The sequence below is a fragment of the Oncorhynchus masou genome, chromosome 15, assembly GCF_036934945.1.
Source record: "Oncorhynchus masou masou isolate Uvic2021 chromosome 15, UVic_Omas_1.1, whole genome shotgun sequence".
Classification (NCBI taxonomy): Eukaryota; Metazoa; Chordata; class Actinopteri; order Salmoniformes; family Salmonidae; genus Oncorhynchus; species Oncorhynchus masou.
Window position 1 is genome coordinate 23691132 of NC_088226.1, and position 25909 is coordinate 23717040.

The 25909-nt window shown below is 49.0% G+C and overlaps 1 protein-coding gene across 1 annotated transcript; it reads right to left on the minus strand.

The window, feature by feature from the left end:
- Positions 1-6: 6 nt before the first annotated feature.
- On the minus strand, positions 7-25909 carry LOC135555963 (SH2B adapter protein 1-like). Its single transcript, XM_064988788.1, is given in 11 exon segments — positions 7-1682; positions 14358-14532; positions 16970-17175; positions 17332-17478; positions 20860-20942; positions 21125-21216; positions 21467-21568; positions 22271-23659; positions 23662-24459; positions 25100-25150; positions 25651-25909. Coding segments are annotated over 9 exon segments (2847 nt in total). The 5' UTR covers positions 24043-24459; positions 25100-25150; positions 25651-25909; the 3' UTR covers positions 7-1410.

Below are 25909 nucleotides of genomic sequence, written 5' to 3' on the forward strand. Positions count from 1 at the left end.
GTAACATTCCTTTACATCCTTCCCCTTTATTCAGTAAGAAACAATTACAGTGAACCAAAGCAACAACACACGAGGCCAAAATGTTTCAGTATAATTATATTATATCATATCATTTAATTCAATGTTGTACCTGAAACTAACCACACAGGTTGGACAAAACCCTGCCCACCGTCAACACAAGGTCCCAGCAAAAGAGAGAGCGACAGAGACAGAAAGGCACAAATAGAGATCAACATTTGAAAAGGATGAACAGGGGGATGGGGGTAAGATGTGTAAAAGATGACAAAGCTCTGAGTAGAGGACAAACAGAAGAAGTGAAGGTATAAACAAAGAGGAAGGAGGGGGATACAAAGAGAAAAAAAGAGGCACTGAACTGAATGGCAGAAAGACAGGACATGGCCACACAACCCAGGCACAGGTTGAAGGAGTACGACAGAGGTGATAACAAAGAAAGGCACAAGTAGAAAAATGTCCCCCCCCTTATATTTTTCTTATTTTCTATTTCTGCACATTAAAATTAAATTTGGATGAGGTCCAGGAGGAGAGGACTGTATGAGCGTGAGGGAAAGACTGAGTATGAGGCTTAGGAATATTTTAAAAAGGCAAACAAATTTCAACTGAAATAACCGAATGGGGGCAGGAACAAGTGTTACGTATTACAGAGGAAACAACATACAATAAAAGGCATTTTAAAAATAAAATTAATACTATTATTTCCGACCATCATCATTATTTCCTTTATCATTATTGTTAATCATATCATTATTATCAATAACAAAGCATTTTTTTATGTGAAGGATAGATATAATCGCTCTCTCTACCTCTGGCCACTTCTCTACCATTAAAGAAAACCAGAAAATGAGTGGAGAGAAAAAGAGAGACGGAGAGAAAGAGTGGGGTTGAAAGAGTGACTGAGGTATATGTATCCTGCCTGCCGGTTCTAGCCTAGTCTCTTTGCCACCTAGTAAGTATATGGTTGTCCTCCATCTCTACCTCTGAAAGTGTACTGCTGGCCAGTAGAATGTCTGCAGGATATTGAGGTATGGTACTGCTGGGTTCAGAGGATATCTCTCTCACTACCTACATCCATAAATGGATTCAAAAGTCTACAAAAAAGCGTACCAAGAGGTGTACCGGCAAAAAAGCTTATCTCGCTAAACATTAGTGTACCTTTACTTAGTGTACCTTTACTTAGTGTTGTAAGGTGCTCCCATCCCCCTCTTCTCTTTCACCCGTTTTCTCTTTCTCTCCATCTGGCTGGATCTCCCAGAATGCTTGTGTTTTAATAGTGTTAGTACGTCCTTCTAACCCCTTCCCCTCAGTCTCGTAACAAAATACAAATACTGGTTATGAATGGCTATGACTCCCGCCTCCTCCACTCTCCCTTTTGCACAAACACCCCCTCCCTCCTCAGAAGAAGGAGTACTGGTTGTCAATGGCTCTTGCCCTCCCTCCTTCCCGCTCTTCGCCCTCCACCCCCTCCAGTTGGCGAAGAGGAGCTTCCCTCTCCTCCCAGTCCTCCGCTCCTTCACCTCCTCCTGCAGTTGCTGCAGTTCCTCCCCCACCTCCTCCCAGCTCGGTCTCGTTCCCTCGTTCCTGGGGTGGGGTTGGGGGTGGCGGCCGGCCAGGGGGCAGGGGTGGAGGAGGAGGCTGGGGGGGGCTACGGGGTCTGCTGGTCAAGTCTGGTGGGAGGAAAGAACAGCCGAGAGAGAAAAGCAGAGAAAGAAAGAGTGGTAAAAAGGTGTAAATAAAGGAGGGGCGGGCAGGGGACAAGATAAAAAGGTGACATTTCCAGAGAGCGAGTGGTGAGAAGGGAGAAGAGGAGGAGGAAGAGGGGGAGAGACAGAGTGAGTGTCATGGCCGCGACGTCTGTGTGACAGGTCCATGTCATGGAATCAGTCGAGACACACACAAACACACTGTGCGCTCACATACACACCTTGTTCCCGTCTATTGAATACATTTAATGTAAAAAACACAAAACAACGCATCATCTGAAAATGTTCTATGAAGATTCTACATGACCCTAAACTTTTTAGCAGATACAACATTCTATAGCAGAGGTGGACTCTCAAGTCATTGCTCTAGGAGTGATCTGTGTTTTCAAAAATACTCTATGGTAGGTCCAGTTCTTGATAAGGTTAGTACAGACTAACTTCACTGGAAGACTGAGCAGTACACTGAGGTGAATGGCCACTAGCGAGCTCTACACTCGCGCTATAGTGCGTTCCATCGGCTTCTCTCTCTCGCCGGCCATCCCTCTCGCTGGCTAGCTCTAGGTCTCTCTCGCTCTAGGTCTTTCTCTCGGTTTCTCCCTCTCTCTGTCTCTCTCTCATGCTGCCTCTCTCCCGCCATCATTCTCTCTAGGTCACTGTGTCTCTCATTCTAGAACTCTCTCGCCCTCGCCATCTTTCCCTCACTAGGTCTCTCCCAGTCTAGTGTTCTCTCTCTAGGTCTCTTTCTTGCCGTCTCTTGCTCTGGGGGGTTCCTTCTCTCGCTCTGGGTCTCAAGCTCTTTCTCTCAGTTTCTCTCCCTCTCTGTCTCGCTGTCTTTCTATCTAGGTCTCTCACTAGATCGCTGTCTCTCTCACTCTAGATATCTCTCTGTCTCTTTCGCCGTCTTCCCCTCACTAGGTCTCTCACAGTCTAGGTCTCTCGCCCTGGGTCTCTCTCTCTCTCTCTCTCGCCCTGGGTCTCGCTCTCTCTCTCTCGCTCTGGGTCTCGCTCTCTCTCTCTCGCTCTGGGTCTCGCTCTCTCTCTCTCGCTCTGGGTCTCGCTCTCTCTCTCTCGCTCTGGGTCTCGCTCTCTCTCTCTCGCTCTGGGTCTCGCTCTCTCGTTCTCTCGCTCTCGCTCTGGGTCTCGCTCTCTCGTTCTCTCGCTCTCGCTCTTCTCTCGTTCTCTCGCTTGGGTCTCGCTCTGGGTCTCGCTCGCTCTCTTCTCTGGGGTCTTCGCTCTCGCTCTGGGTCTCGCTCTCGCTCTGGGTCTCGCTCTCTCGCTCTGGGTCTCGCTCTCTCGCTCTGGGTCTCGCTCTCTCGCTCTGGGTCTCGCTCTCTCTCTCTCGCTCTGGGTCTCGCTCTCTCTCTCTCGCTCTGGGTCTCGCTTGTCTCTCTCTCTCGCTCTGGGTCTCTCTCTCTCTCTCTCGCTCTGGGTCTCGCTCTTCGCTTTCTCTTCGCTTGGTTTCGCTTGGTCTTCGCTTCTTCGCTTTCTTCTTCGCTTGTTCGCTTTCTTCGCTCTTCTTCGCTTGGTTCGCTTTTTCGCTTTCTTCGCTTCGCTTTCTTCGCTTCGCTTTCTTCGTCTCGCTTTCGCTTGGTCTCTTCTTGTCTTCGCTTTCTTCTTCGCTTGGTTGCTTGTTCGCTTTCTCGCTTTCTCTTCGCTTCGCTTTCTTCGCTTGTCTTCGCTTTTCTTCGCTTTCGCTTTCTTCGCTTGGTCTTCGCTTTTTCGCTTGGTCTTCGCTTTCTTCGCTTGTCTTCGCTTTTCTTTCGCTTGTCTCGCTTTCTTCGCTTTGTCTTCGCTTTCGCTTTCTTCGTCTTCGCTTTCTTTCGCTTGTCTTCGTCTCGCTTTCTTTCTTCGCTTTGGTTCGCTTTCTTCGGGTCTTTTTCTTCGCTTGGTCGCTTTTTTTCGCTTTCGCTTTTCGGTCTTCGCTTTCTTCGCTTGGTCTTCGCTTCGCTTGTTCTTCGCTTTCTTGCTTCGCTTGTCTTCTCGCTTGTCTTCTTCGCTTGGTTCGCTTTCTTCGCTTGGTTCGTCTTCGCTTGGGTCTTCGCTTTCTTCGCTTGGTCTTTCGCTTTCTTCGCTTGGGCTTCGCTTGGTTCGCTTTCTTCGCTTGGTTCGCTTTCTTCTGTTCGCTTTCTTCGTCTTTTCTCGCTTGTCTTTTCTTCGCTTGTTCGCTTTCTTCGCTTGTCTTCGCTTTCTTCGCTTGGTTCGCTTTCTTCGCTTGGTTCGCTTTTTCGCTTGTCTTCGCTTTCTTCGCTTGTTCGCTTTCTTCGCTTGTCTCTTTCTTCGCTTTCTTTCGCTTGGTCTTCGCTGTCTTCGGTTCTTCGCTTGCTTTCTTCGGTCTTCGCTTGGTCTTTCTTCGCTTTTCGCTTCTGTTGTTCGCTTGCTTGGTTCGCTTTCTTCGCTTGGTCTTCGCTTTCGCTTGGGTCTTCGCTTTCGCTTGGTTCGCTTTCTTCGCTTGTCTTCGCTTTCGCTTTCTTCGCTTGCTTTCTTCGCTTGTCTTTTTCGCTTGGTCGCTTTCTTCGCTTGGTTCGCTTTCTTCGCTTCGCTTTCTTCGCTTTTCGCTTCGCTTGTCTTCGCTTTCTTCGCTTGTCTTCGCTTTCTTCGCTTGGTCTTCGCTTTCGCTTGGTCTCGCTTTCTTCGCTTGTCTTCTTCGCTTGGTTCGCTTTTTCTTCGCTTTCTTCGCTTCGCTTGGTTCGCTTTCTTCGCTTGTTCGTCTTCGCTTGGTTCGCTTTCTTCGCTTGTCTTCTTCGCTTGTCTTCGCTTTTCGCTTGTCGTTTGGCTTTCTTCGCTTTTCGCTTGTCGCTTGGTCTTCGCTTGGTCTTTCGGCTTGTCTCGCTTTCTTCATTGGTCTTCTTTGGTCTTCGCTTGTCTCGCTTTTCGCTTGGTTCGCTTTCTTCGCTTTCGCTTTCTTCGCTTGTCTTCGCTTTCTCGCTTGTCTTCGCTTTCTTCGCTTGTCTTCGCTTTTCTCGCTTGTCTTCGCTTTCTTCGCGTCTTCGCTTTCTTCGCTTGTCTTCGCTTTCTCTTCGCTTTGTTCGCTTTCTTCGCTTGGGTCTTCGCTTTCTCGCTTGTCTTCTTCGCTTGTGTTCGCTTTCTTCGCTTGTCTTTCTTCGCTCTTCTTCGCTTGCTTCGCTTTCTTTCTTCGCTTGGTTCGCTTTTCTTCGCTTGTCTTTTCGCTTGGGTTCGCTTTCTTTCTTCGCTTTTCGCTTTTTCGCTTTCGTTCGCTTGTCTTCGCTTGGTTTGGTTCGCTTTTCGCTTGTTCGCTTTTCTTCGCTTGGCTTTCTTCGCTTGTCTTCGCTTTCTTTCGCTTCGCTTTCTTTCGCTTGGTTCGCTTTCTTCGCTTGTCTTCTTCGCTTTCTTCGCTTGGTCGCTTTCGCTTGGTTCGCTTTCTTCGCTTTCGCTTGTCTTCGCTTTCTCTTCGCTTGTCGTCTTCGCTTTCTTCGCTTTCTTGTTCGCTTTCTTCGCTTGTTCGCTTTCGCTTTCTTCGCTTGGTCTTCGCTTCGCTTCGCTTTCTTCGCTTTCTTCGCTTCTTCGCTTTCTTCGCTTCTTCTTCGCTTCGCTTTCTCGCTTGGTCTTCGCTTTCTTCGCTTGGTCTTCGCTTGTCTTCGCTTTCTTCGCTTGTCTGCTTTCTTCGCTTGGTCGCTTTTCGCTTTTGGTTCGCTTTTCTTTCGCTTGTCTTCGCTTTCTCGCTCTTCGCTTGTCTTCGCTTTCTTCGCTTGTCTTCGCTTTGTTCGCTTCTTCGCTTGTTCGCTTGTCGCTTTCGCTTGGTCGCTTTTTCTTCGCTTGGTTCGCTTTCGCTTCTTCGCTTGTCTTCGCTTGTTTTCGCTTGTCTTCGCTTTCTTCGCTTGGTCTTCGCTTTGGTTCGCTTCGTCTTCGCTTTCTTCGCTTCGCTTGTCTTCGCTTTCTTCGCTTGTCTTCGCTTTCTTCGCTTGGTCTTTTCGCGCTTTCTTCGCTTGTCTTCGCTTTCTTCGCTTGTTCGCTTTCTTTCGCTTGGTTCGCTTTCGCTTCGCTTGGTTCGCTTTCTTCGCTTGGTTCGCTTTCTTTCGCTTGTCTTTCGCTTTTCGCTTTGGTTCGCTTTCTTCGCTTGGTCTTCGCTTTTTCTTCGCTTGTCTTCGCTTTCTTCGCTTGGTTCTTTTTCGCTTGGTCTTCGCTTTCTCTTTCGCTTGTCTTCGCTTTCGCTTTCGCTTTCTTCGCTTTCGCTTGGTTCGCTTGTCTCGCTTTCTTCGCTTGGTTCGTCTTCGCTTTCTTCGCTTGTTCGCTTTCTTCGCTTGGTCTTCGCTTTCTTCGCTTTGGTCTTCGCTTTTCTTCGCTTGGCTTTCGCTTTCTTTTCGCTTGGGTCGTTTCGCTTGGGTTTCTTTCGCTTGTGGTTCGCTTTTTCGCTTGGGTCTCGCTTTCTTCGCTTGGTCTTCGCTTTTCGCTTGGTCTTCGCTTGTCTTCGCTTGGGTCTTTCGCTTGTCTTTCGCTTCGCTTCGCGTCTTTCGCTTGTCTCGCTTTCGTTTGGTCTTCGCTTTCGCTTTGGTTCGCTTTCTTCGCTTTTTCGCTTGGGTCTTCGCTTGGTCTTCGCTTTCGCTTGGTCTTCGCTTTCTTCGCTTGGTTCGCTTTCTTCTTCGCTTTCGCTTCGCGCTTTCGCTTGTGTTGTTCGCTTTCTTCGCTTGTGTTGGTCTTCGCTTGGTTCTTCGCTTGTCTTCGCTTGTGTTCTTCGCTTGGTTCTCTTTCGCTTTCGCTTGTGTCTTCGCTTGGTCTTCGCTTCGCTTTCTTCGCTTGTCTTCGCTTTCGCTTTCTTCGCTTTTCAGGTTCGCTTTCTTCGCTTGTGTCTTCGCTTGGTTCGCTTGTTCGCTTTCGCTTGTGTTCGCTTGGTTCGCTTGTTGTCTTCGCTTGTGTTCGCTTTTCGCTTGTGTTCGCTTTTTCGCTTGTGTTCGCTTTGTCTTCGCTTTCTCTTCGCTTCGCTTTCTTCGCTTGTCGCTTGGTCTTTCGCTTGTGTTCGTCTTCGCTTTGTTCGGTTCGCTTTCGCTTTTCGCGTCTTCGCTTTCTTCGCTGTTCGCTTTCTTTGCTTGGTCTTTCGCTTTCTTCGCTTTGGTTCGCTTTCTTCTTCGCTTTTCGCTTGTCTCGCTTTTTCGCTTTCTTCTTCGCTTTCTTTTGGTTCGCTTTCGCTTGTCTTCGCTTTTCTCTTCGCTTGGGTTCGCTTGGTTCTTCGCTTGGGTTCGCTTCGCTTGGTCTTCGCTTTCTTCGCTTTCGCTTGGTTCGCTCTTCGCTCTGGTTCGCTTTCTTCGCTTGGTCTTCGCTTTTCGCTTGGCTTGTCTGCTTTCGCTTTCGCTTGTCTTCGCTTTTTCTTCGCTTGGTTCGCTTTCGCTTCGCTTGTCTTCGTTCGCTTTCTTCGCTTGGTCTTCGCTTTTTCGCTTCGCTTGTCTTCGCTTTCTTCGCTTGTCTTCGCTTTTTCGCTTGGTCGCTTTCGCTTGGTCTTCGCTTTCGCTTGGTTCGCTTTCTTCGCTTGGTCTTCGCTTGTCTTCGCTTGGTCTCGCTTCGCTTGGGTTCGCTTTCTTCGCTTGGTTCGCTTGTCTTCGCTTGGTTCGCTTGGTCTTCGCTTCTTCGCTTCGTCTTTCTTCGCTTGGTCTTCGCTTTCTTCGCGCTTTTCGCTTGTCTTCGCTTTCTTCGCTTGGTCTTGGTTTCGGTTCGCTTGGTCTTTCGCTTGGGCTTCGCTTTCTTCGCTTTTCGCTTGTCTTCGCTTGGTCTTTCGCTTTTTTCGCTTGGTCTTCGCTTGTCTTTCGCTTGTCTTTTCGCTTTCTTGGTCTTTGGCTTGTGTTCGCTTGGGTTTCGCTTGGTCTTCGCTTCGCTTGGTCTTTCTCGCTTGGGTCTTCGCTTGGTCTTCGCTTTCGCTTCGCTTGGTCTTCGTTCGCTTTGTCTGGTCTTTTCGCGGGTTCGCTTGCTTTCTTCGCTTGTGGTCTTCGCTTTCTTCGCTTGGTCTTCGCTTCGCTTGTGTTTCTTCGCTCGCTTCGCTTTCTTCGCTTGTGTCTTCGCTCGCTTGGTCTTCGCTCGCTTCGCTTGTGTTCGCTTTCTTCGCTTGTGTCTTCGCTTGTGTCTTCGTGTTCGCTTTGGTTCGCTTTCGCTTTCTGTGTTCGCTTCTCTTTTCGCTTGTGTTCGCTTTCTTCGCTTGTGTTCGCTTCTCTTTCTTTCTGTGTTCGCTCTCGCTTGTGTCTTCGCTTTCTCGCTCTAGGTTCGCTTTCTCGCTTGGTCTTTCGCTTTCTTCGCTTGGTCTCGCTTTTTCTTCGCTTGTGTCTCGCTTCGCTTGTGTCTTCGCTTGTTCTTCGCTTGTGTCGCTTCGCTTGGTTCGTCTCGCTGTCTTCGCTTCGCTTCTGTGTCTTCGCTTGTGTCTCGCTTCGTCTTCGCTGGTCTTCGCTTTTGGTGTTCGCTTTTCGCTTTGTCTCGCTTCTTCGCTTCGCTTTCTCTTCGCTTGGTCTCGCTTCGCTTTCTCGCTTGTCTTCGCTTTCTTCGCTTGGGTCTTCGCTTCGCTTCTGTTCGCTTTGTTCGCTTGGTCTCGCTTGGGTCTTCGCTTTCTTTCGCTTGTCTCGTCTTCGCTTGGTTCGCTTGGTCTTCGCTTTCTCGCTTGTCTTCGTCTTCGCTTTTCGCTGATTCGCTTGTTCGCTTTCGCGCTTTCTTCGCTTGGTTCGCTTTCTCGCTTGGTTCGTCTTCTCGCTTTCGCTTGTCTTCGCTTTCGCTTTCTCGCTTGTCTTCGCTTCTCGCTTCGTCTTCGCTTTTCGCTTGTTGGTCTTCGCTTCGCTGGTTCGCCTTCTTGGTCTTCGCTTCGCTTGGGTCTCGCTTCTTCTTCGCTTGGTCTTCGCTTTTCGCTTGGGTTCGCTTGGTTCGCTTCTTCGCTTGGTCTTCGCTTTCTTCGCTTCGGTCTTCGCTTGGTTCGCTTTTCTTCGCTTGGTCTTCGCTTTCTTCGCTTGGTCTCGCTTCTTCGCTTGGTTCGCTTGGTTCGCTTTCTTCGCTTGTCTTCGCTTCGCTTTCGCTTCGCTTCGCTTCGCTTCTTTCGCTTGTTCGCTTCGCTTGGTCTTCGCTTTTCTTCGCTTTGGTTCGCTTGGTCTTCGGCTTCGGTCTTCGCTTTCTTCGCTTGGGTCTTCGCTTTTCTTCGCTTGGTCTTCGCTTTCTTCGCTTCTCGTCTTCGCTTTGTCGCTTGGTTCGCTTTCTTCGCTTTGTCTTCGCTTTCTGTGTTCGCTTGGGTTCTCGCTTGCTTGTTCGCTTTTTCGCTTGTTCGCTTGTCTTCGCTTGTGTTCGCTCTGGGTCGCTTCTTCGCTTGGTCTCGCTTTCTTCGCTTGGGTCTCGCTTTCTTCGCTTCGCTTCGCTTTCTTCGCTTCGTCTGGTCTTTCGCTTTTCGCTTGTGTTCGCTTTCTGGGTCTTCGCTTTTGTGTTCGCTTTCTTGGGTCTTCGCTTGGTCTTCGCTTTCTTCGCTTGGTCTTCGCTTTCGCTTTCGCTTGCTTGTCTTCGCTTCGCTTGGTTCGCTTTCGCTTGGGTCTTCGCTTTCTTCGCTTGGTCTTTCGCTTGGTTCGCTTTCGCTTGGTCTTCGCTTTGCTTGGTTCGCTTTCGCTTGTCTTCGCTTTCGTCGCTTTCGCTTGTCTTCGCTTCGCTTTCGCTTTTGGTTCGCTTCGCTTGGCTTTCGCTTTCGCTTCGCTTCGCTTGTCTTCGCTTGTCTCGCTTGGTTCGCTTTCTTCGTTTCGCTTCTTCGCTTGTTCGCTTCGGTCTTCGCTTGTTCGCTTTTCGCTTGTCTTCGCTTCGTGTTCGCTTTCTTCGCTTTGTTCGCTTTTGCTTCGCTTGTGTTCGCTTTCTTCGCTTGGTTCGCTTTCTTCGCTTGTGTCTTCGCTTTGTCTTCGCTTTCTTCGCTTGTCGTTCGCTCGCTTTCGCTTGTCGCTTTTCGCTTGTGTCTTCGCTTGTGTTCGCTTTTGTCTTCGCTTGGTTCGCTTTCGCTTGGTTCGCTTTCTTCGCTTGTGTTCGCTTTCTTCGCTTGGTCTCGCTTGTGTCTTCGCTTTCGCTTGGTTCGCTTCGCTTGTCTTCGCTTGGGTCTTCGCTTGTCTTCGTCTTCGCTTTCTTTGTCTTCGCTTTCGCTTTCTCTTCGCTTGGTCGTCTTTCTTAGGTTCTTCTCGCTTCTCGTCTTCGTCTTCGCTCTTGGTCTCGCTTTCTTCGCTTGTCTCGCTTCTTCGGGTCTTCGCTTGTGTTCGCTTTCGCTTCGCTTGTCTGTGTTCGCTTTCTTCGCTTGGTCTTCGCTTCGCTTGGGTGTTCTTCGCTTGGTCTTCGCTTTCTTCGCTTGTCTTCGCTTTCGCTTGGTCTTCGCTTCTGTCTTCGCTTCTCGCTTCGCTTGTCTTCGCTTTCTTCGCTTGTCTTCGCTTTCTTCGCTTGGTCTTCGCTTTGTGTCTTCGCTTCTCGCTTGGTTCGCTTGTTTTCTTCGCTTGGTCTCGCTTCTTCGCTTTTCGCTTTCTTCGCTTGTCTTTCGCTTGGTTCGCTCTGGTCTTCGCTTTCTTCGCTTTTGCTTGTGTCTTCGCTTTCGCTTGTCTTCGCTTGGGTCTTCGCTTGTCTTCGCTTCTGTCTTCGCTTCTTCGCTTGGTTCGCTTCTTCGCTTGTCTCGCTTTCTTCGCTTTCTCGCTTGGTCTTCGCTTTCGCTTGTCTTCGCTTTCTTCGCTTGGTTCGTCTTCGCTTTTCGCTTGGTTCGCTTTCTTCGCTTTCTGGGTTCGCTTCGCTTTCTGTCTTCGCTTCGGTCTTCGCTTTCTTCGCTTGGTTCGCTTCTTCTTCGCTTGGTCTTCGCTCGCTTGGTTCGCTTTTTCGCTTGTTGGGTTCGCTTCTTCGCTTGGTTCGCTTGTCTTCGCTTTTCGCTTGTTCGCTTGGTCTTCGCTTTCGCTTTCGCTTTCTTCTTCGCTTGGGTCTTCGCTTTCTTCGCTTGGTTCGCTTTCTTCGCTTGTCTTCGCTTTCTTCGCTTTCGCTTCGCTTGTCTTCGCTTTCTTTCTTCGCTTGGTCTTCGCTTTTTCGCTTGTTCGCTTTCTCGCTTCGCTTGTCGCTTCGCTTTCTTCTTTCGCTTGGTTCGCTTTCTTCGCTTCGCTTTCTTCGCTTTCTTCGCTTCGCTTGGTCTTCTTTCGCTTCTTCGCTTGGTTCGCTTTCTTCGCTTGGTCTTCGCTTGTCTTCGCTTGTCTTCGCTTTCTTCGCTTGTCTTCGCTTTCTTCGCTTTCTTCGCTTTCGCTTCGCTCTTCGCTTGGTTCGCTTTTCGCTTGTCTTCGCTTTCTTCGCTTTCTTCGCTTGGTCGCTTCGCTTTCTCGCTTTCTTGGTTCGCTTTTTCGCTTTCTTCGCTTTCTTCGCTTTCGCTTCGCTTGTTCGCTTTCGCTTCTTCGCTTTGTCTTCGCTTTTCGCTTGGTCTTCGCTTGGTTCGCTTTCTTCGCTTGGTTCGCTTGGTTTTTTCGCTTGGTCTTCGCTTCTCGCTTGGTTCGCTTGGTTCGCTTTCTCGCTTGTGTCTTCGCTTCGCTTTCTTCGCTTGTGTTCGCTTTCTTCGCTTGTCTTCGTTCGCTTTCTTCGCTTTGTCTTCGCTTCGCTTGTTCGCTTTCTTCGCTTGTGTTCGCTTTGTCTTCGCTTTGGTTCTCGCTTTTCTCGCTTTCTTCGCTTGTGTTCGCTTTCTTCGCTTTGTCTTCGCTTTCTTCGCTTGGTCTTCGCTTTCTTCGCTTTCGCTTGTGTTCGCTTTCGCTTTCTTCGCTTGGTTCGCTTTCTTCGCTTCGGGTTCGCTTTCTCGCTCTGGGTCTTCGCTTCTCTTCGCTTGTCTTCGCTTTTCTTGATTCGCTTGGTCTTCGCTTTTTCGCTTGGTCTCGCTTTCTTCGCTTGTCTTCGCTTTTCTTCGCTTGTTTTCGCTTTCTTCGCTTCTTCGCTTGTCTCGCTGGTTTTCGCTTGGTTCGCTTCTTCGCTTGTCTTCGCTTTCTTCGCTTCGGTCTCGCTTTTCGCTTCGCTTTCGCTTGGGCTTCGCTTCGCTTTCTTCGCTTGGTCTTCGCTTTTCGCTCTTCGCTTCGCTTTGGTCGCTTTCTTGGATTCGCTTGTCTTTCGCTTTCTTCGCTTTCTTCGCTTTCTCGCTTGTCTTCGCTTGCTTCGCTTTCTCTTCGCTTGTTTCGCTTTCTTCGCTTGTCTTCGCTTTCTTCGCTTCTCTTCGCTTGGTCTTCGCTTTCTTCTTTCTTCGCTTGTCTTCGCTTTCTTCGCTTTTCTTCGCTTGGTTCGCTTTCTTCGCTTCGCTTGTCTTCGCTTTTCGCTTGTCGCTTCGCTTTTTCTTCGCTTGTCTTCGCTTTTCGCTTTTTCGCTTGTCTTCGCTTGGTCTTCGCTTCGCTTGTCTTCGCTTTCTTCGCTTGTCTTCGCTTCGCTTGGTTCTTTCGCGTCTTCGCTTCTTCGCTTGCTTTCGCTTCGCTTTGGTTCGCTTTCTTCGCTTGTCTTCGGTTCGCTTTCGCTTGGTTCGCTTTCGCTTGGCTTTCTTCGCTTTCTTCGCTTGTCTTCGCTTTCTTCGCTTGTCTTTCGCTTGGTTCGCTTTTCTTCGCTTGTCGCTTTCGCTTGTCTCGCTTCGCTTGTTGGCTTTCTTCGCTTTCGCTTCTTCGCTTGTTCGTCTTCGCTTGGGTTCGCTTTCGCTTGGTTGCTTTCTTCTTGCTTGGTTCGCTTTTCGCTTGGTCTTTCGCTTCGCTTGGTTCGTCTTCGCTTGGGTCTTCGCTTGGTTCGCTTTCTTCGCTTGGTCTCGCTTTCTTCGCTTGGTTCGCTCTTCTTCGCTTTCTTCGCTTGTCTTCGCTTGTCGCTTTTTCGCTTGTCTTGTTCGCTTTCGCTTGTCTCGCTTGGTTCGCTTTCTTCGCTTGGTTCGCTTTCTTCGTTCGCTTGTCTTCGCTTCGCTTGTCTTTCGCTTGTCTTCGCTTCGCTTGGTCTTCGCTTTCTTCGCTTGTTCGCTTTCTCGCTTCGCTTGTCTGCTTTCGCTTGGTTTCGCTTCGCTTGGTTCGCTTTCGCTTTCGCTTGGTCTTCGCTTGTCTTCGCTTTCTTCGCTTGGTCTTCGCTTTCTTCGCTTGGTTCGCTTTCGCTTTCTTCGCTTGTCTTCGCTTTCTTCGCTTGTCTTCGCTTTCTTCTTCTCGCTTCGTGTTCGCTTTCTTTCGCTTGTCTTCGCTTTTCTTCGCTTGTCGCTTGGTTCGCTTTCTTCGCTTGGTCTCGCTTTCTTCGCTTGTTTCTTCGCTTGTCTTTCTTGGTTCGCTTGTCTTCGCTTTCTTCGCTTGTCTTCGCTTTTTCGCTTGTCTTCGCTTTCTTCGCTTGTCTTGGTTCGCTTGTCTTCGCTTATCTTCGCTTGTCTCGCTTTCTTCGCTTGTCTTCGCTTTCGCTTGGTCTTCGCTTTTGCTTCGGTTCGCTTTCTTCGCTTGTCTTCTTTCTTCGCTTGGGTCTTCGCTTCTCTTCGCTTTGGTCTTCGCTTTTCGTCTTCGCTTCGTTTGGTCTCGCTTTTCGCTTGTCTTTCTTGTCGGGCTTTCTTCGCTTTCGCTGGTCTTTCTTCGCTTGGGTCTCGCTCTGGGTCTCTCTCTGGGTCTCTCTCGCTCTGGGTCTCTCTCTCTCGCTCTGGGTCTCTCTCTCTCTCGCTCTGGGTCTCTCTCTCTCTCGCTCTGGGTCTCTCTCTCTCTCGCTCTGGGTCTCTCTCTCTCTCTCGCTCTGGGTCTCTCTCTCTCTCTCGCTCTGGGTCTCTCTCTCTCTCTCTCGCTCTGGGTCTCTCTCTCGCCGTTGCCCTCGCTTGAGGTCGCTCGAAGTCTCGGTCTGTCTCTCTCGCTAGGTCTCGGTCTGTCTCTCGCGCCCTCGGTCTGTCTCTCTCTCGCCGTCTTTCTCTGTAGGTCTCTCCCCCTCTCGCAAACTCTCTCTCCTTCTTGCCATCTCTCTCTCTCCCGCTACATCTCCCTCCCTCTCTAACTCGGTGTCTCTCTCTCTGTGGAGTCTGGTCTCACTTACACACAGTCAGAGATGGGGGTTGATGGAGAGTCAGGGTGGCGCGTGGTGATGACATCACAGACTGTGGGCCGGCTGCCTGCCCTGTCCCGGCCTGCGAAGAATGACCCAACGAAAACACAATAAGAGACAGCCAATCAGAGCTCTGGAAGGCACGGGGGTGGGGGGGTTGGAAAGAAGGGTGTAGAAGGAAATGAGGTAGAGTGCTAGGGCCTAGGGACATAGAGGGTAGTAGGGTCTAGGGGTTGATTTGGAATTGTGTGCGTGTGTGTGTTGGGGGGGGGGGGGTGTATGGGTGGGAGCATCAGTGCAAATTGATGGGACCAAGCCATGCGGAGCCACTCCAGTATGTGTACGTAAGCATGCATGCTGTAGTGGACACGGGATGAGGATGCAAAGCGGCCAGTCTTATGTTATAATGACATTGACAGAAACATCATGTTGTGGCCATGTTTTAGCACACACAACATTACTTATGGCCTGTACACATATCCTCAATGGGATGATACACACGCACACTATATTGATTCACTGACGTAACAGCATAGTGTAACCCAATCATAATGCATAAAACACATACACCGGACATACAACACCCAAGACGTGCCTTTAGAGGCCAGTGTAAAACCAGTGTCGTTTCATCCTAGTGGGATATCCTGTGACCTTTCACCCCTGACCGGTTACCTGGCTGCCGGACGGCGGTGGCACCCACAAAGCTGATGAGAGTGACGTCCGAGGCACCCCCAGACTCCAGGGGGATTGGGTGCACGCGGAAGTGCTCCAGCATGTCGAATATGGACTGGAACCACAGGTGCTGCACCCGGCACTGGCCGTCCTCGTTCAGAGACAAACGCAGGTGCTGCAGGGGAGAGGGAGAGAGAGAGAGGGAGCGAGCAGAAACAAAAGAAGGGAGAAGAGAGGGGGATATGGTTTAGCTTTGGGTGCTACTTAGCAGGTATATCTCCTAACATGGTACAGATACTTCCCCTACCACTTCATATACAAACACACTGTTACTCTCCAACACACACGTAAAACATCAATACTGTCTTACTCTCTCTTTCACACATGGACAATATAGGAGGAAAGTGGAATAATATTCCACCATCTCCGACGCTCGTCGTAAGTGGCAAGGCTTGCAGACGATAGCGGATTACAAAGGGAAACCCAGCCATGAGTTGCCCAGCGATGCAGAACTCCAAAATAGAGCAAAATGCCTTTTATGCTCGCTTTGAGGAATATAATACTGTGCCTTGCGTGAAAGACACCTGCAGGACAACAACTCTCCCTCGACGTCAGTAAGACCATGGAGCTGATTGTGGACTATAGGATAAAGAGGAGTGAGCACGCCCCCCCATTCAAAGGGCTGTTGTGGAGTGGGTCGAGAGTTTCAAGTTCCTTTGTAACATCAAGAGCATTTTGACTGGATGCATCACCACTTGGTATGGCAAATGCGCAATGCGCTGCAGAGGGTGGTGCGGACAGCCCAGTACATCACTGGAGCCAAGCTCCCTGCCATCCAGGACCTCTACATCAGGCGGTGCCCGAGAAAGGCCAGAGAAATTGCTAAAGACTCCAGCCACCAAAGTCATGGACTGTTTACTCTGCTACCGCCCAGCAAACAGTACCAGAGCATTGGCTCTCAGAGGAACAGGCTCAGAGACAGCTTCTTCCCCCAAGCCATAAGACTGCTAAATAGCCAGACTGCTAAATAGTCAAATAATGGTACCCATACTAACTGCAATGCCTGTATCTTGCACTGACCCACATGTGTATGTAAACTCCGCAAAAAAAGAAACGTCCTCACTGTAAACTGTGTTTATTTTCAGCTGAATTAACATTAATATTAATATTTGAAATGAACATAAGATTCAACAACTGAGACATAAACTGAACAAGTTCCACAGACATGTGACTAACAGAAATGGAATAATGTGTCCCTGAACAAAAGGGCGGGGTCAAAATCAAAAGTAACAGTCAATGCAGCGGGTGGCCACACTAGATACTAAGTACTGCAGTGCATCTCCTCCTCATGGACTGCACCAGATTTGCCAGTTCCTGCTGTGAGATATGTTACCCCACTCTTCCACCAAGGCGCCTGCAAGTTCCCGGACATTTCTGGGGGGAGTGGCCCTAGCCCTCACCCGCCGTTCCAACAGGTTCCAGATGTGCTCAATGGGATTGAGATGCGGGCTCTTCGCTTGGCCATGGCAGAACACTGACATTCCTGTCTTGCAGGAAATCTCACACAGAATGAGCAGCATGGCTGGTGACATTGTCATGCTGGAGGGTCATGTCAGGATGAGCCTGCAGGAAGGGTACCACATGAGGGAGAAGGATGTATTCCCTGTAACGCACAGCATTGAGCTTGCCTGCAATGACAACAAGCCCAGTCCGACGATGTTGTGACACACCGCCCCAGACCATGACAGACCCACCACCTCCAAATCGATCCCCGCTTCAAATGAACAGGCCTCGGTGTAACGCTAAATTCCTTTGACGATAAACATGAATCCGACCACCACCCCTGTATGTAGCCTCACTACCTTTATAGCCTCGCTACTGTATATAGCCCGTCTTTTTACTGATGTTTTATTTATTTACCTACCTATTGTTAACCTAATATCTTTTTTGCACTATTGGTTAGAGCCTGTAAGTACGCATTTCACTCTAAGGTCTACAACTGTTGTATTCAGCGTACGTGACAAATAAACTTTGATTTGATGAGACAAAACTGTAACTTGTTAGCTGTATTTAGCTCCACATTGATCTGGTACTCCCTGTATTTAGCTCCACATTGATCTGGTACTGGTACTCCCAGTTTTTAGCTCCACATTGATCTGGTACTGGTACTCCCTGTATTTAGCCCCACATTGATCTGGTACTGGTACTCCCTGTATTTAGCCCCACATTGATCTGGTACTGGTACTCCCTGTATTTAGCTCCACATTGATCTGGTACTGGTACTCCCTGTATTTAGCTCCACATTGATCTGGTACTGGTACTCCCTGTATTTAGCCCCACATTGATCTGGTACTGGTACTCCCTGTATTTAGCTCCACATTGATCTGGTACTGGTACTCCCTGTATTTAGCTCCACATTGATCTGGTACTGTTACTCCCTGTATGTAAGCTCCATTCTTGTGTATTATATTGTATTCCTCTTGTTACTATTTCAATTTTAAAACTCTGCATTGTTGGGAAGGGCTCGTCAGCAAGCATTTTACATTAAAGTCTACACCAGGTGACAAATAAAATGTGATTTGATTTGACACACACTCTCCCGTCTCTTGTACCTTGGCCTTGCCCTGGAAGTTGAAGGTGAGGACGTACTCCCCGCGGCGTGTCTCGCTCTGGCGCACAAGGAAGACGCCGTGGCTGGCCGTCCCCCCTGCCAGCACAAGCTGGGCCGCCTTCAGGCGCGACAACGTCCCGTGGAACCACTGGCACTCGCTCAGAGGGTGCTCCACCGCCTCCGCCACATCTGAGAACAGGAAGGAACCTGGGGAGGTGAGGAGGGATGAGGGGATGGATGGATGAGGGATTGATGAAAATATTAGACCAAAAAAAAAAAACATGTCACCAGACTTGCCCTGTACATTCTGGTGTGTATGCGTGTTTGTATGTGAGTGCTTTTGCGTGTGTGCTAAGGCTTCACCTGTGGCATCTGGCGTCTCCGCAAATGGTGTGCCCAGGCCGGCTCCACCCACGCGTCCGTCTGATTCGTCCAGAGGAGCGCGGGGCGGTAGTTCTGGGGGGAGAGGGTCCATCAGCGGGGAGGAGCCGCCCACACCTCCATAACACACTGCAACAGGACAGGAGCAAAAACATCAGTCCTATTATTTATTTAACCAGACTTATTTTACTTTCAAAACAGCAACGAAACATTAGACTCAAGAGTTAAAACAAGCCAGCACGGCAACCAATGAAATGACAGGGTTTCAAGTACAATTCCCATCAGGCCTCACCTTGGACTGTGCAATTTTAGACTAATCATAAATCAATGGTAACAATGACCTTACATAAAGGCCTGAACAGCACAATAAACATGCACTGAACAAAAATATAAAGTGTTATAAAGTGTAAAGTGCTGGTCCCATTTCTTGAGCTGAAATAAAAGATCCCAGAAATATTCCATATGCACAAAATGCTTATTTCTCGAAATGTTGTGCACAATTAGTACCCTGTTAGTGAGCATTTCTCCTTTGCCAAGATAATCCATCCACTTGACAGGTGTGGCATATCAAAAAGATGATTAAACAGCATGATAATTACACAGGTGAACCTTGTGCTGGGGGCAATAAAAGGCCACCCTAAAATGAGCAGTTGTGTCACACAACACAATGCCACAGATGTCTCAAGTTGAGGGAGCGTGCAATTGGCTTGCTGACCGCAGGAATGTCCACCAGAGCAGTTGCCAGATAATTTAATGTTCATTTCTCTACCATAAGCCGCCTCCAACACCTCTACATCCAGCTTCTTCGCCTGTGGGATCATCTTAAACCAGCCACCCGAACTGAGGGTCAGTACAACCAAAGAATTTCTGCACAAACTGTCAGAACCCGTCTAAGGGAAGCTCATCTGCGTGCTCATTGTCCTCACCAGGGTCTTGACCCGACTGCAGTTCAGTGTCGGAACCGACTTCAGTGGGCAAATGCTCACCTTCGATGGCCACTGGAGAAGTGTGCTCTTCACGGATGAATCCCAGTTTCAACTGTACTGGGCAGATGGCAAACAACGTGTATGGCGTCGTGTGGCCGAGCAGTTTGCTGAATGTTGTGTGCCCCATGGTGAGTACCCCATGGCAATTGAAGGTGATTAGAGTGAGGATGAATTAACGGTGGTTGCAGGTGCATTGCTGACTGCTGAGAAGAAGTTGAATATAGAGAGAAGTGGTGTAGTGAGGAAGGTCAGCGTGAAGTCCATCCATGATGGAACCTTGGCGAGAGTGAGGACCGCCGAAGTCGGGCCTTGTCCTGAGGATGATTCTGGTCCAGTCGGAGTGAGATTTGTAGAGCGAATGGATCCTTGTATTTTGGCTGATCCATATGTGGTGTCAGGTTGGGGACTGTTTAGTTGAAGAAGTTAACTCGGAGTGGACTCGTGATGATTTATTGTGTCACATTCACCCAGAGGGAGTGGGTGATCCGCATTACGCGATTAGGGACAACAATGATGACTTGCTTTGCAGAGCAGGGCGCCGTTGAAAGGAGTGATAACGGGGATGGCATTAAGTGTTGAGGAGGAGCAGTTGAAATTGAAGATTCCCGCCGTTTGGTGAGTCGTAGATTTGGTGGAGAGCGTGGGGAAACGGAGAAGACAACGTCTGTCAAGCTGAGTTTTGATGCAGTCTTTGCCAGATAAGGTCATGGTAGGAAGTGTCAATTACCCCGTGAGAGCTTTTGTTCCAAAAATAAAAGTGTTTTAGGTGTCAGGTTTTTGGGCATGTTGCAGCAGTGTGTCGGAGGGAGCTGCCTTGATGTGAGAAAGGAGGGCATGAGACGAAGGAATGTGTGGTATCGGAGGAGAAAGTAATACATGTTAGTTGTGGGGGTTCCCATGGAACTGGAGTTTGGAAGTGTCCGGTGAGAGAAAGGGACATTTGAGGTAGCCAGGGTTAGAGTAGTGCAGAAAGTGTCATATCCCGAAGCAGTGAAAAGAGTGGTAGAGGAAGATGGGGACCCGGGTGAGGGATCCTGAGAGATGGGAAGAATATGTGCTTCAGTACAGTGGACTTTTTAGCATTTATTGCCTTGGTTGTTAATTGTACTGCAGAAAATCACAGAAAATAGAGGTGGAAGAGAAGTACTTTTATTGCAGAACAGTTGCGGGGGGTGTTGAGTGGTAGTGTTCTGTCCTCTCAGACCGTTGGTCTGAAGTAGGACTTGATAGGGTTAAATAGTGGAATGGGGTGGTGGGTTTTGTAGATAGGGCTAATAGTTGGCTGGGCAATTTCCCGTTGTCTCAATTGTATATATTACCGTATCAAATAATTGAATGGAGGTAGGCCGTGGATGGCCTTACACCGGTACAGTAGGTGGTGGTGTATGCACCTAAAAGTTGGATGCGATCTGACAACCAAATCCCAAAGAAGAAAAAGCTCCTCCCGTCTCAGCAGGAGCATGACAGAGGAACAAACATTTCACAGGTAGTCTATGTTTTTAAAATAATTATTTTACACCACATAATGATTACCGAACTCTGTGCACTTTAATTGTAACACTGATAAGAAAAGGCATGATAAGAAACATTACATGCAGTGCAACAAACAAATGGCTGCTGCCAAAACCAAATGAATCGCCGGGGGAACTCGCAACCTGCGTTTCGCTCTACAGGCTACATCGACAGTGCCAAAAGACAAGGCATCATACACATACTGTATTCAATAAAGGAATGTGCATTTCATAAACCCACAAACCGTTTCCATGTCTGGTTGTATCTGCATCTGATGGTCAGTCTCAGCGGATGGAGGGGAGAGCGAGAACAGCAGAGGGTCCGCCTCTCACGGTTCCCCGATCTCTCCTTTTCCTCCGGTGAGACTGACCAGAGAGAGGGGGAGACAGTCTGACGACCAAACTCGAGTCACACCGCATTATTTCTGCCTCATGCACAAATTCATGTTGCTCCTATGACCAGAGAAAGTGAATTATGAGTCGACATTAAAATAGACACGACGAGCCATTAATAATAATAAAAACCCCGGTCCTATCGATGCACGTTTTCTATGTTTTGAAAAGTGTTGAATCGTAAAAGCAGCATTTGCTGTATTCTTTGACAGTCTCTCTGGTCAGGGTTTTAAGTAATTAAAATCCCATTTAGGCCAGTATCAAACTTTGCTGCGGGCTAGTGGAAGCTACTGGCACAGTGATTTGAGCTATCCGATTGGCCAGCGCAGCAGGCACACTTGATTTAGCACTACAGGTCTGCCGGGTAGGCAGAGTTTGGTCCTTCAGACAAATTAAATGGTTCAAAATGGGAAGACTTTGCCTACCAGGCGCACAGGGCTGCCGAATCAAGTGCATCTACCACCAACGGCTCAAGGCAACAAAAATACATTTAAAAAAAGAGGAGCGCAAAGAAATGTTTGGCGATCGACTAGGACCGCGATTGACTGGTTGGTATATACTGGTCTAAGAGTAGTAGCTTGGTGAGGTGTCTAGGGGTCGATTTGGGATGCCCCACTCACCTTGAGAGAGGCGGTCACTGAATTCTGGCATTCCACTGATGTCCATGGGTCCCCCACACACAGCTTCTATGTCCTCCTGTTCACTGTAGAGTCAAGATATACAAAGCTTGCTCTACAGTAGCTGGGGTGTCGCTTCTACTGCTGCTGACCTCATCAATATTTGACAAGCATATACATGGTCCCTCTTAACTCTAACTGACTGCCCCCCTACCCACATTAATCACTGACTTAAGAGTTATTTCAACTTAACACACAATTTGCTTACCTGATACATATACCGTTCCTGATGTCACTCAACCAAGCTCTCATCTGCACAGCGTCTCGCGTCTCAATCACATACTGCACCTGTCCCTCCAACTGACAGAGAGAAAGATAGGGTTAGCGAGAGAGTGACAAAGGGGTGAGAGGGAGGGGGCGAGAGAGAGAGGGGCAAGAGGAAGGGGGAGGTGAAAGAGGGGGGCGAGAGGGGTGAGAGGAAGGAGAGAGAGAGAGAGCGAAATACAAGTCAGTCTACAGATGCAAGATGAACAGGAATTGACTACCTGAACAGAATTTACTGAGAGAACAAGAAAGGGGAAATGAAAGGATGGACAGAGCAGAGCATCACCTGCAGGAGGAAGGTGTTCTCCTTGTCAGGCACCTCCAGGGCTGTGGTGCTCCTCACATCCACAATAGAGCAGCATGGGATAGTCAGCCTGGGCTTGGAGGACTGAGACAGGGGGACAGAGAAGAACATTGAATAAGACACATCTGTGCACTCAGAGAAATTGTGCAATTTTCACAATGCCTGCCAATGACATCATTCATCTCCAAGCATTCCAAAGGAGCATGTCGATAGGTTGTCATGCTTCAGTGTTACATCAAAGATACACAATCTACTCCGATGGCCCGACCCTCTGGAGAGCCAGGCCCAGCCAATCAAAATTAGTTTTCCCTATGATAGACAGATATAAGTTAATGTGGCCAGGATAACAAATGACTATGAGGAAATTAAATCGAAAATGGGAGGAACAACATAGTTTAACCCAATAAAGATTTGAATTAAAATGTTGTACCTTGTAAAGAATAAGCATTGCTAAATTGCACATTAAGTTTTAATATTTTTGTCACAAATAATGGTATCAGTATAATGTAATACAATTACAAATGTGAACTTTATCTTCCAATAATTTTATTTCTCAATATGGCAGTGTTATCTGGTGGGAAATTAAACAAAAACTGTGAAACTTGAAAATGCAAACTGGAGTATTGCGTTTTAATTTCATCATTGATTATGTTCACATGAAAATAAAATTGCAAACTTATTAATGTATCATTATCAAGATATGATTTTTTTTGGGGCAGCTATATACTCCAAACATTAAGAATACCTTCCTAATATCGAGTTGCACTGAACAGGTGTCTCACTCACTTTAGGCGGGATGAAGAACTCCAGATAGTACTCCTCGCCGCGCTCCCCCTCCTTGTCCCTCTCCCTCAGGACCAGTCGGCACTTGTGCCACCGACCACCCCTCCAGCCCACAGTGCCCCCAGGGACGAGAGGCTGCACTGCAGCTGTCTGAGCGGCGTTAGCGGTGGACGAGGTGTTGTTTAAGCCAGTACCAGCGTTGTTGTGTTCTTGTGTGCCGTGGTGCAGCAGGCCAAAGGAAAAGCCAGGGAAACCACCGTGGCTCCCGGCAAACTCATCTGGCATGGAGGAGCTGACGCTAACTCCTCCCTCCCTCACCAGCCGGCCCGTCTTCCTCGTGGTGGCGCTGCTGCTGCTGGGGGGCAGGCCGGAAGAAGGTGACACCACGGCCGAAGTGGGTGCCGAAGAGAGAACGGGGGGCGGGGAGCGAGACAGACGCAGCTTCTCCAGCCGGTGGCTCCACTTCTCCTTCTCTCCCCCCTCGCCATTGCTCCGCCGGCGGTCCCGTGCCTCCGATAGCGAGAGGGAGGTGGCACTGCTGGAGGAAGACGGGGGCAGGGAGGAGGAGGAGGAGTGGGGGAGGGAGAGGGGCAGGGAGAGGGAGACAGGCATGGAAGAGGTGGGTGTAGGGGGCTGAGTGCCAGAGTTTCTCTTGGAGGAAGAGCCGGTGCAAGCGTCCTGGACCCCCATTGTGTAGCTGTAGCTGGAGGGCAGCTGGGAGGAGCTCTGGGGGGAGTCGCTGGACGAGCTGCGCCAGTGCAGGATGCCCCGGACACTGCCCCGCACGCTGCGCCCAACACTCCGCAGAGAGAAGCGCTTCTTCAGTTTGGTTTTGGACTGGCTTCCTGCCGAGGCCGGGGTGCCATTACCCTTGGAGCGGGGAGGAGTTGTGTCGGAGCAAGGGGAGGCAGGCGTTTGGGGCATATGGGAGGGGTCTTCATTGTCCAAGCAAACTTCCAGCTCCTCCTCCCCCTCATCTGGCTCCACCTCCTCCTCCATGACCGTTACGCCCGCCCAGCTGTCCTCTTCCTCGGCTGTCGTTTCTCCATTTCCTGGGCCGACGCCAGTGAAGTGTTTAACAGTAACTGGGGCACCCCTCTCTTCCCGCCTGCCGTTGTTTCCTCCTCCCACTGAGGAGGAACAGGAGGAGGAGGAGGATGGGGGGAGGACCGTTGTGACAGCATAGGAGTCTTGAAATTGGTCCCCACTTCTGGTTTCCAACACCAGTCGTGTGGAGGCAGGCTTGGGCAGGGCTCTCACCGGGTTGGCTGGGGCACAGGGGTGGTAGGAGGCTCCCTCGGTGGCAGGAGGGGGAGAGACCGCCTCCTCTTCCAGGGAGGTGGCGTCTGATTGGGGGGCCCAGCTCCCCGCCTCCATCCCAGGGGCTGTACCCAGCGCCCGGCCACCCCCTCCAGTTCGCTCTGGAAATGTCGGACAAAGCGGTCAGTGAAGCGGCGACAGAAGGCGGCAGCAGAGTCGGGGGAGTAGTGAGGGTTCTCCAGGAGGAACGCCCGGAAGTGGCGGGCAAAGTCCCCCGCCGCCATGCGGGCATGCAGCTCACAGAACTCCGTCCAGCTCAGGCAGGGGGAGGGTGTGGGGGTGTCCGACAGCGAGGAGGGGTGAGGCTGGGCCAAGGGAGGGGGCAGGGGGGGTGGCCGAGGGAACATGGGCAACAGGGAGGGGGATGGAGGGGACGGAGAAGGGGAGGGTGAAAGGGGCAGCGGGGAGGAGTTGGCTACCCGCGGGCTAGGTGGGGTTAAAAGAGAGCCGTTCATTCTACCAGGAGGGCGTGGGGGGAGGGGGCTGATTGGCCAACTAGCTGGCTGTTATTTGGTTTATCACTTAAGGTTAATTAATGAAACCTGCAAAGCTCCTCAGGTCTAATTTACAAATGGGTGGGAATTCAAGTACCGTACTATGCCAGGCATAGAGTAGATTCACCCCCATTTAAAACCTTCAGCTAAAAGACTACTGTAACACACTGATGAGCACAGACTGAGACGAGGTAGAAATATAGTGGGTCTATCTCTGTGCAACATGCTTTCATACATTTAAAAATATCTATGATAAAAGACAGGGTAAAATCGGTGTCAGGGAGGAGGTATAAGACAGAGGTGAGGTAAATAGGTGAGGTTCACAAGTGGCCGCCCTGCTTACGGTCCACCACACATCCACAAGAACACAACTGCAGCCTGTGAAAACAATACAAGCACAATCAATGGTGATACATCACATTACCTGTTACATATATTCTCCAGAGACATAACCAACTCTAATATGATCTACAATATCTAATCAACTGTTACTAATACAAATACACCTAGCACCGGTTGCCACCTGTAGTTGTTGTCTGTTGGACCTAGTGGTCACAACAGTTGTTGTTTTTTTAATTGAGTCAATGCTTTACATCCATAAAAACAAATTGTTAAGCAACCCGTTTTACTGACAACCCATTCAATTAGCTAGCTAGATATCTTCACATAACGGTACTAGATGTGGTAGCTAGACATGGTGAAGAACCAAATGGTTGCTTGTGAGACACAAACTGATTTGTCAGTGTTCAGATAACTAGTGGCTTAATCACTTTCACACACTGTAGCAAATCCAAATATAGTGTGGCATAGCTAACTAACTACCTTACTGGCAGCAAAATAAATAAAATACCTTGTTGGCTAGATTATTGTAGCTAAACAACTGACTGCGCATGAAAACCGTTAGCTAGCTAACAACATTACCCAGCTAGTTTGCAAACTGGCGCTTGATGTAAACAATCCAGAGAGCTTGGTTAGTACTGACGTTACTGGCTAACGAAGTTAACTGGAATTCACAAACCATTGTCGGCCTAGTCAGAACTCGAGGCCAATGCTTGATGGCTAAAATAACCTAAAGGAGAGGAGGAGAGACAGTTAACTAGATAACTGATATTACGGAGTAATAATAGTGCATGGACATGGTAAAATGACACACAGTGAGGTCATGTTAGCTTAACTAACGTTAACGAGCAACAAGAGCCAGCACATCGCGTGATAAACAATCTAGTTAGCGTAAGCGATACTGAGCTAACTAGCGACCCATCAGTTAGCTAGCAACGCCATCCATCTTAACAGAACCATGTTAGCTAGCTAAAGAAAAAGCACCAGCTTGAAGCAGTTAGCTAAGTAGCTAACGAGCCAATATTCAACAATGTAGCTAAAAATGTAAGCCTAACGAGCTGTTTTAATTAAATAACAGCGGTTTAGTCAGCTAATAGTAGCGAGATATTGTTTGTTATAGTAGCTACCTAGACTATGGCTAGTATCGTTGAATAAGGGGTGCTAGCTAATTGAAGTAATGTTATGTTTACCCACTTGTACACGCTTGTCTTCAAAATAGTGTCCACTTACAGTTAGCTAGCCTCCCATACTTGCTACAGATAACAGGCGAATCGCTAGCTAGCTACCTAGATATTATTATTAGCTAGCCAGCTATTAATAAAACAACTAATTTAGTAATCTTGCGTTGGCTTACATTAGAATTGTAATTTATACGCGCCAGCGTTTCATACAATTCGTTCATATATCCGCGATATAAATCTAATTTTATAACAGTTGTTGCTAACGTGAATATTTCTGTGCTCCCTATCTCTCGCGATACAGTGGGAGA